General features: G+C 37.1%; 1 protein-coding gene across 1 annotated transcript; it reads right to left on the bottom strand.

Moving 5' to 3' along the window:
- Positions 1–5636: 5636 nt before the first annotated feature.
- On the bottom strand, positions 5637–10371 carry LOC124371751 (the record flags this gene model as incomplete). Its single annotated transcript, XM_046830092.1, has 3 exons — positions 10046–10371; positions 8576–8724; positions 5637–5841 (listed from the first exon to the last, which is right to left on the bottom strand). Coding segments are annotated over exons 1-3 (660 nt in total), but the record flags the coding sequence as incomplete, so codon positions are not given.
- Between the last annotated feature and the right edge of the window lie 207 nt (positions 10372–10578).

Raw genomic sequence — 10578 nt, 5'->3', positions numbered from 1 at the left:
TTCTTCGTTTCCAGTCAGTCTGAAGTAAAATGGCGTCCGCTCAACAAAAGGCGCTTTGTGTGTTGGCAGTTTGCCAAGGATGAGTCAGTTGTTTCGGTCCAGCGTGCTTTTCGTCGTCGTTTCGGCACTGATCTGCCTTCACCCTAAAAACATTCGTCGATGGTATCGCCAATTTGAAGAGAAAGGGTGCTTGTGCAAAGGTAAAAGTTCAGGCCGACCTCGCACTTCTGACGAAATTGGTGGACACAGTTCGGCAAACGTATGAGCGCAGTCCACGAACGACTACTCGTCTGTGCAAGCAGACAACTGGGTATGCCTCACATGACTGTCTGGCGAGTGTTAAGACGTCGTTTGCTGTACAAACCATACAGACTAAAATTAGTACACTCTCTCCGGGTTGGTGATAAAAGGAAACGTGTTGAATTTAATAATGCTCTACTTGAGGGACATGGAAGTGGATACATTTTTATCACGATTAATTTTCAGTGATGAAGCAACAATTTCATACTAGTGGTAAAGTAAACCGACATAACGTGCGCATATGGGGACTCGAACAATCTCACGACGTTATTCAGCATGAACGAGACGTTTTTTGTGCAGTCTCTCGTAAAAAAGTGTACGGTCCCTTCTTTTTTTGAGGGAGACACTGTGAATGGAATGAGCTATCTTCAAATGCTGCAGAATCGGCTTTTCCCACAACTTCAGGCAGACTCTGGTGACTTCATTTTCCAACAGGATGGAGCTCCGCCTCACTGGCACAACAATGTTCTGCAGCTTCTCAACAACACTCTGCCCACCGCTTGGAATAGGGCGCACGGGACCTCGAGCCAATGCCCTTTCATTCTTGGCCTCCAAGAACCCCATGCGACTTTTTTCTTGTGGGGAATATGTGAAAGGAAAAAGTGTTTTGTTCCCCCTCTCTAACTCATGACATCGACGAACTAAAGAGCAGAATAACTGTCGCAATAAGGTCTATGAGACGCAGATACGTTGTGTAAGGTTTATGAGGAATTTAGCTATCGTCTGGATGTTGTTCGTGCTGCTGCTGGTGGACATATGGAACTTGAACATTTGTAATAACATACCTAAAACTTTAAGATTTTGTGAGTATTTTGCAATAAATATTATTTTTGAAATACATTTTTAGCAATAGATATTGAGTTTTAAAATCAGGTAATTCATTTTGATACACGCTGTACATTATTCTTAAGAGGTGTTTTTCTTTCTTCACCAAGGAGTGCGGAGTGGTGCCGACGAAGGTGGCGCCAAAGCCCGCACTGATTGCCAAGGGCAATTCCGATCGGTTACTTTTTCCGACCTCACATCACGTGCCAGATCGTTGAACGTAATCTGACATAGACTAAAACGAAAGTTGAATGGAATTTGTGAAATGTATGATTTTAATTTTTGTTATATGCTGTAAAAAATAAAACCAAACACACGTCACAAATTCCATTCAAAATTCAGCAAAAATCAGAATGGGACCGCGTGTATGAAGGCACAGTAGTAAAGTTATAAAACTCCAAAAATAGCTTTAAAACCTAGATGAAGATTATTTGTTTTTTTTTTTTTACTTTACCCACGTTACCTAACATAATATAAAGCTACGGTTGACGGTTTTTATTCACATTATTCTTTTATTTCGATATCGAACTATTAAAAACAAAAAAACTAGGAACATGTTCTAAATTATTGGATTGCCTACGTAGAATACAATGTATATGGGAATAAGTTAGTTTATATGTTTAGGTTTGCTAGGCATTCGGGATCTCACAATCTCTTGAAATTTGATTTGTCAATCATAGTTACTGTTTCGAGGTGTGTTTTTTGTTCGTCGTTATTAGTAATTGATAGCACCTGAGGTATTTGTGTTAGCTCGTTCGACTATTTATTCTTGTTCGAGAATTAATTTTAATATACAGAGGTTTAATATATTAATCATTTTCTCTTGCTTTCCTTTTACTTTCTTGTACAGTTCTGACCTATCTCATGACGAAATGCAAACTATACACCATTCCTGGGTATTTATATTTAAAAATAAGTATGAGTACAATATTGTTATTATGGTTTTTTAGGTTTAATTTACGTCAAAAAATTGTTATCACAACTCTAATCTTAAAATATTTCAGCCTTGATTGAGAACTATGATAATGTTTGACTATCTTCATCAAATTATTGTCCAAATAAATCTCTTATACCAAACACTAAAACATGATTTGGTTTAACACTATTTTATTTACGGAATATGTATATCTAACGAGACCGAAATGTTTGAGCTGTGATTGCAATTTGCCGACGCTATTTTACTGGAAACCCTTGATGACACCTCCTTCGTAAATCTCAGAAGAGGAAATGTATAATGAATTTACTAAGAGTAAATGATAAAGAATTTAGATAAACAATAAACGTACTTCCGCAATAGGAACATATAATTTTGCACAATTAATGGTGTTAACGCGTTTTAACTGTATATTTATTGATAACTAGTAAACTCAAGTTAATAGTGTTAAATTTTCAAATAATACTGAAATGCCGATAGAATTACTATAGGCAATGTGGGAAGAATAGGATATATTACCACAAATCCACTAGGGAGGGTACATAGCCGGAAATATTTTGAAAAATAATTAATAAATAACGTTATTGAATGCATTTTGAGATTTTTTAAATCAACTATAGAATCTAACTGATTATACGTATCAGCAGCGTTCAACAACATTTAATATATGTAAAAAGCTAATGAAGTTTCCAGTTGAGATACAAATTGAGAAAACAAAGTGATATATAGTAGACTTATAACGCAAAGGGAGAGACTTAGCATTAGCAAACGTTTGCATGATGAAATTAGGTTTCACACATAAATAGGTCTTAGTGACAAAACACAATTATCTGTTATATAACGAATTTATAAAATCAAACCTAAAAACAAGAAATTTTTCGTTTTTTAGGAGTAATATTTGTGCCCTAGTATTTTATTATTAATGACATCAAAAGCTTTACGTTGTCCCAAAATAGTCCCTTGGAAGTGCTGATTGGATTCAAAATGTAATCAAATCTTCTTTCATAAAGTTTTGATTTTAATATCATTCGTAATCACGTCTGGTTCTGAAACCAAACTACCTGGGTGAAAGAAGGTTAACGTTCAAAAATAAAACGTATACTATATTTTAAATCTTTATAATTTACTATTGGCTCGTTGTAGATTACTGCTTAGCCACTAAAATAAATAAACAATATGAGTGAAGTTTACATCACGTTTTGTTCATAACAACTAGAATATTTTAACACCTTGCCTGCCATGCCGACCCGATCGGTCGGCGATGTAATTGCTACAACTCGGCAATGCCGACCCGATCGGCCGGCACATTGACGTTTCCATGGTTTTTTCTTTGTTGCCGCTGTGGGCGTTACGCTCGACTCTAGTTTGTTGCAAATGACTGAACTAAGTTTTCTAAACCAGATATGACACTAATTAGAGAACGTTGTCTGGAATTGTTTTGTTCTTTATAGGTTAGCTAAAACCACGCAATATCGTTAACAATTTGACTCCCGATCGGGTCGGCAGGTTTTTTTTAAGAAAATGTTATAGGTTTTTTCTTTTATACATTTTTAAATAATTGAAACAAACGTTGTTTTAATTTAATATTGTACTTTCCTCACCAACATTGTATGGGGAATTTTTTAAATTAAATATTTGAAGCTGCTAGTTTTGAGTTATTGGGTAGTAAATTAAATTTCATATTCAATTTGTTATGAAAAACAAAGTTTATTATGATTACAAAGATATGTTTGAGGATAGAAAGGTTTTAAGTTTATTATGAATAGGCCCACAAAGATATGTGAAATAGAGGATTACGTAGTTGTATTCAAATTTATTTGTGAATATTCTTGAAGCAGTCTTTTACAGAGATAAGGCTTCCCTGAACATTAATTCACAAAAAGTGGTCACTTTTTTAAGATTCTTGGCTGCAAGTCGACCTCCTTGAAGCATAGCTGTTTGGTAGCAAATCTTACAGTTTTTTCTTGATCTACGTTTGTTTTACCTTCTCCAACAAACGTAGATGATTCTGAAACGTAGTGATGACCAGTTACGCGAAACAGGAGCCACAATTTCATCTTCTAACCCCAGGAGGCTAAACACTAGTTTTTCTCTGAACGGTTTTCATCGAGTAAAACATTTTTCCTTCCTCGTTGGGCAGTACCGGTAAGCATCGCATCGTTCTTATAGTGCAAGCCATGCATTCACGATGGCTGTTCCCAGGAGTAATTCCTCTGCGATTTTTGTGGTACCAGCGCATCGACTTCCTCACTGGCGTGTTGTAGGAGGACATCTGGTCTGACAGATCTATGCCCATTTTAGCTTTGTTGTATTCTACCACAACTAAGGGTTTCATTATAGGATCACACTGTCTGGTTTTTTCCCAGTGTCAACGTAGCCTGGAGGATGAATTGTGGACATGAGTCTTACCTCTCTCTTGTCCACCCACCTTGTGTACACTATGCCAGAAGGGTACTCTAAACAGCTCATTTCACCTTTCCTATCTTCAGCTGTGGAGGGATTGTAATTTTGTGGGGAAACCAGGCACGGTTTGCTCGTTACCGTACCTACTAAGTGAGTATCCCTTGCTAATAGAGAGTTGGCAAGATCCACGGATGTGTAGAAATTGTCCACAAATAGTATATGACCCTTATCTACATAATCAGTCATTAGCTCCATGACAGCTGATGTCGCTAACTGTCACCCCATCCTCATTGCAGGTCCCCTTCCCCATGTACACTTTTATTTTATAAGTGTAGCCTGTTGTGTCGCAAAATCTTAAATATTTTGATCCCATATTTGTGGGTTTTGTTAGGGAGGTACTGTTTAAAAAAGCAGACGACCTCTGAACGGGACCATACTCTCGTCAACCACAAGCTCCTTACCTGGACTTTTTTTTCCTTTTGAAACACTCATTGAAGGTGAGAAATAAGCGGCAAAAGCTTGGACAAACGGCCTTCTTGGTCCATATTTTCGTTGTTATTGAAGTGCCAGAAGCGTAATAGCAACTGAAACCGATTCCGGCTCATTACACGACCTGCTACCAAATTTCTATATAGCATCTTTGATGACCAGTAGTCACTTATTTCAGGCATTCGGACCAAGCCCATATACAAAACTAGTCCAAAACACTTTTTCATTTCATCGATATTGGTGCTTGTCCATTTTTTAAGCCTACTGCTGCGATTTAGTCTCATTGTATTCAACACTTGTGCAGCATTCCTGTTGGTTTTCGACTACCACGATCTCCAGGATATCATCAGTTAGATACAATGAAAAATAATCAATTGGTTTTGCTGTGTTTGGTAGATTGAAATGAAACTTTTCGTTTCCAACAAAAACAATATCTTTTTGTTTACCATAAAACAATTTACATTTACCCTTTTCCCTCTACTTTCATATTTACCTTATCTGATTTTCCCTTAAGATTTTTATACTTATCAGCGAGAGTAGTGTCATCCCCCAACAACTAAAGCTTCCTGACCCTCATTATCTGCATTGATCCAAGTTTCAAACTAGCATTTTCGATACCGCCGTTCTCACTCACATTATTTATAATATTTCCAGAAATATTGTCCAAGTTTACGTCTAGACCTACCTCCATTTCCTCATAAACATCATTCTCATTCTCAGCCACAGCACTTTCTTCATCAGTTTCAAATATAGAGTCGTAAGTGATGAAGTCCTCGTCGTCCTCCATGTTGTCCGAATCAGAAACATCAGAATCAATGTTTATTCCGATTCCGCCTTCACTCACTCCGAGTATGTCAGGCTCACTGCTCATCGGAACGTCCCAGAAACAACTGTATGTCATTGTCCTCTAGGTTTTTCACCCATCTTGGAGAGTTGTTACAGTAACACAATTACAATAATGCCTACGCACACGGATAGACACAGCGTGAATATAAAGACGTGAAATATCAATGAGGTTAGTATTTAGGCGCGAAACAACCCGTGGTACAGCTGTAAGCGGCAAGGAAAAGGGAGTGGGGGACGAGTGAGGGACTGTGTCTGGCACCAAGCTGGTGTCTGGTAACAGCTGGCGCTAGTCAGCCAGTGCACGCACACTCTGTCATCACAGTAGTATAGCCCCCCACACACTATCGAACATGTTGGTCGAGCAGTTGGGAACCCAACGTCTTGTCGAACATATTCGAGAGTGTGTGGGCTCCAACCCAACATGCGCGATGGTTTTGTTGGGTTGGATGCTGGGTACGACAGCACCACCCAACTCCAAACCGCGCGCCTGTCATGTTGGGCTGTGTGTGGGGGAACTGTCGAGCGGCTCGACTGGCTAGACCTCAGTTTCCCTAGTGCAGTGGCGTAGTACTAGATTTGTTATTTGTTTTTTCGGAGCGAGGCCAGTTTCATAATGTCGTTGTTTAAAACGATAATAAACCATTTTTTTGGTGTGAGTTTATTGAAACTTTATAGGGAGCAACGAGCTTTATGGGACATAAAAAAGTAAAAAATTATTCCAACAAAAATATCAGAAAAGAAGGATATTCCGTTCTCGTTGAAAAATGCAAGGAAGTTAATCCGGATTGCGACGAGAAATTTGTCAAATCCAAAATCGAAACCTTGAGGGGCATCGTTCCGAAGAGAGCTGAAAAAGGTTGAAAAATCAAAGATTACCGGAAGTGGTCAGGATGATGTGTATGAACCATCTCTTTGGTATTTTGATTTACTGCTTTTCATAAACAGACCAAGAGGTAGTCAGGAAAGGTGTATCTTCGATCGGCAAAAAGATCCAGAAGTATTGCGTCCCTTGAAGAAGATGAAGAAGGAGTGGGACGACGTGGAAGCGGAAAACGCAGGACGAAATAACCAAAGTAAGTGTCAGTTTAATTGTTACCAATTTACTGTTTATTACTTTCCTTATTTTTACTTAGGATTGGAGCGCTAGGTCATTATTTGGACAACACCTCGTACGGTTAAGTTAGATTACAATAAATTATATTAAAGTTAAAAACAGCACAAAACTAATTTATATCAAATATCAAAAATAACCTTCAAACAAAGAACTAATTTATATATATAAAAACAGTATAACATTATGTCAATGATGTTTTGAAAAATTCAACTTTATTCCTTAATTTTCGTAGTACGTTGGCAATAGACTATTAATTTTGCCCCCAAGATAAAAACTATTTAATAATTATGATAAATAAAATAATAATAAATAATTAGGATAAAAACTCATATCCTTTGCGTGTTAATGTTGTGCAAGTTTTCTAACATTTATAGATATTCAGTCATTTAACTTAACCCCACAGAGGTGTAGCCTTGAGCATTGCTCATGGTGATGAAGAATAAACGCGTATATTTCCTAGGAATTTTCATCTGTTTTGGTTTTTACTTCTATCTACCTTCCTATTTATTTTTACTTAGAACTGTCTTCAGAGTAACATACCTCAATATTAAAAATATCGTGGGTGACAAAAAGCTCTTTGGCACATGTTTTGAAGGGTAATATAAGTTAATTTTTTATCTAATAAGTTTACATAATAAAAGTTAAATTTCAAGAATGAATATATTAATCAAAATTGCAATATATAATTGCAATACAGTAATATTTAGGCATACGTTTAAAGGGAAAACAAATACACTTTAGTTTTTTTCTAAGTTCAATATAATTAAATAAACTTACAACATTGCTTTTTTTCCAAAGTTAGCGAATTAAAATATAAATAAGACACAGTTATGGTATCTAAACGAATTAGAAAAAATGTACAAAGTTTCACCAATATTTTAGTTATCAAATTGAAAAAGATAGGACTACATAGCAAAATCAACATATTTTATAAATTTTTGTTGTTGTTAACTATATCATCGCACTTGTTTACACTCAATACCGAAACTGTCAACGCTTATTAATCATTTTTTCTTGGAAATCAACACTTCCTTCGTTGTTATAGAAACTTTTATACCAACCTCGAACTGCATTGGCAATTGATTGTTCTCTGCCATCCCGCCTCATTCTTTTAAACCCAAGAAGTTCTTGCGTGTTCTGCCTCCACTCACCCTCATTTAACTGGCCTGCTGAAGTGTCCTCCCAATCCACACTACTTTGAGTTAGGTAGGTTGGACTTTTCTGGCGTAGAAAATTATGTAAAGTACAACACGCCAAAACAATGATTTCTGCCCTCTCTACACTAACATTCATTGTCGAAAGAAGGACTCTAAATCGAGTCGCTAAGATGCCAAACGCATTCTCCACCACTCTCCTAGCACGGCACATCCGATAGTTGAAAATCTTTTCGTCGTGGGTGATTCCTTTGTTTGGATAGGGCTTCATAAGATTTTCCTTCAGAGGAAAAGCTTCATCTCCAAGGAATGTAAAAGGGAGGCAAACGTCTCTCCTGTCATCGAAGCTTGTTGGTGACGGCAAGTGCAATTCCTTATTTTCCAGCAACTCTCCAAAATCAGTTTCCATAAGTACGCCACCATCGGATACTCTTCCATTAGTACCACAATTTACATAGATGAATTCATAATTAGCATTGACCACAGCAAAAAGAACAATGCTGTGGAAACCCTTTGTAGTTGTAGTAGTATGACCCACTTTTCGGAGGTTGACGAATCGCTATGTGTTTTCCGTCTATAGCGCCGACACAGTTTTCAACTTGCCAGTACTTTTTGAAGTCCACAGCTATGTTCATCCAGTCCGATTCATTGCAAGGAAACTGCAAAAAGTAAACATAAAAGTTAAAATTATAATATATTAAAATTAACAATGTTATATTGAGGTAATATTGATTGACGTGCTGTTATATATAACTGTTTTAAACCCAGTTTTTGTGTTTTTTACAGGCTCAAGATGACGCATCTACAGGGATACACGCTGATATACGCCCATCACCATCAAGTACACCAGTAAGTCGCCCATCAGTATCAAGTAGGTCTAACCCAGGATCAACTACTCGAACAAACCGAAAAAAGATATCTGATTTTGAAAAGAAACAAGAACGATTTTTGGATACAGCTACGTCTGTCCTATGTAATCAGAATAAGTTCCGGGCTTTTGGAAACAACGTGGGCTTCCAACTGGAAGATATGGACCGTCAACAACAAGTAATTGCAGAAAAGCTTATATCTGATGTTTTGTTCCACGGTAAGTTAGGCAGTTTGAAAGCATCTGCGGCCATATTGACAGAACAAACAGCCAACCCAACGGAATATACCATCACTTAACCATTTTAATGGACACTAATCAAAACAACAATCCATATCCGTATAGGCCGGCTGACGCTGAATATTTCTTACAAGATCAAAATTATCAACATCAGACATTCAGTTTTGACCCATATTATGTGCAAAGCCAAATCAACCCTACTCAACATCAGGTACAACGACAACATCTACAACAACAAGTACAGCAAAAAACATGTACAGCAACAAAAAGTAGATATTTCACCTCAAACTGTACGTTGTCCTAAGAATTTTTCTTTACCAGAACCTGCTCAAAGTCAAACGGCAGCAACTAAACCTACCGCAGGTCAAGCACTAGCGATTCAAGAAAAAACTGCTCAACAAGAAGTTCGGAATGAACTCAAACAGTATTTGAATCTACCCGGTGTCAGCGAGGACAATGTATAATAAGTTGCTTTTTCATCTTTGTTTGTTCGTTTTGTTTTATAATAGGCTATTACATTGACAACAGCATCTTCTGTTACAGCTTTTTTTTTTTGTTATTTGATGACTTTAAATTTGATGTTTTTGAAAAGTTTATAAAAGATAGATTTGAAAATAAATTTTTTTTCTGAAATTATGTGTGTTTTTTTTAGACCTAAAAAATAAGTAATAACGTAATAGGATAAATTTGAAGCAAAATAGGTTATTGTCGCTCTCGGAAGATGGTTATACTCATTTTCGTACCCTCCTGCTTTATTCTCGCGCGACAATAACCAATTTTTGCGCTCAAAAAACAATTGTGTAAATTATGGATTATAATAATGTAAGAAGAAAAGAGTGAGTTAAAACTAATTAACAAATATTTGTACTTACCTTTAAGAAATCTTCCTTTAGAACATCAAAAATAGCTGCACAAGTTTCTGGTATGATTTTTCCTAGTGCTTGCGGAGATATTGCACAACTAAACTTCAGATTCTCGTAGCTCCTACCACTGGCTAGAAACTGGAGAGTGGCTGCAAGACGTTCTTTTGCAGGAATTGAGGTTCTCAAAAGGCTATCTTCTTTTTCTATGTGCTCACACAGTCTTCCGAATAGATATTCAAAGCTTTCCTCGCTCATCCTTAGATAATTTTTGAAGTCTTGAGGCTCACTAATGGCAAGTTCAGCAAGAAGCGACATATGGCTAAACTTACTCCGGTCCAAAAAACCATTTTTTAGACCACAAGCGTCGATCTTTTTTCTTCTTTTGTCGTTTCAGACAAAAAGCGCCAGCACAAACAGCTACACTTGTCTCGAAATCCATAATACAACTGACAAGACACCCAACCTGCTCGATCGCACGTTCGACAGTGTGGGGGTAAACGTCTAACTTGACAGGTTGGGCGTTGGGTACGACGCCAGGTCAG

The sequence above is a fragment of the Homalodisca vitripennis genome, unplaced genomic scaffold (genome assembly GCF_021130785.1).
Source record: "Homalodisca vitripennis isolate AUS2020 unplaced genomic scaffold, UT_GWSS_2.1 ScUCBcl_1944;HRSCAF=6209, whole genome shotgun sequence".
Classification (NCBI taxonomy): Eukaryota; Metazoa; Arthropoda; class Insecta; order Hemiptera; family Cicadellidae; genus Homalodisca; species Homalodisca vitripennis.
Note: the sequence above shows the minus strand (reverse complement) of the source record. Positions and strands in the feature narration are given on the sequence as shown.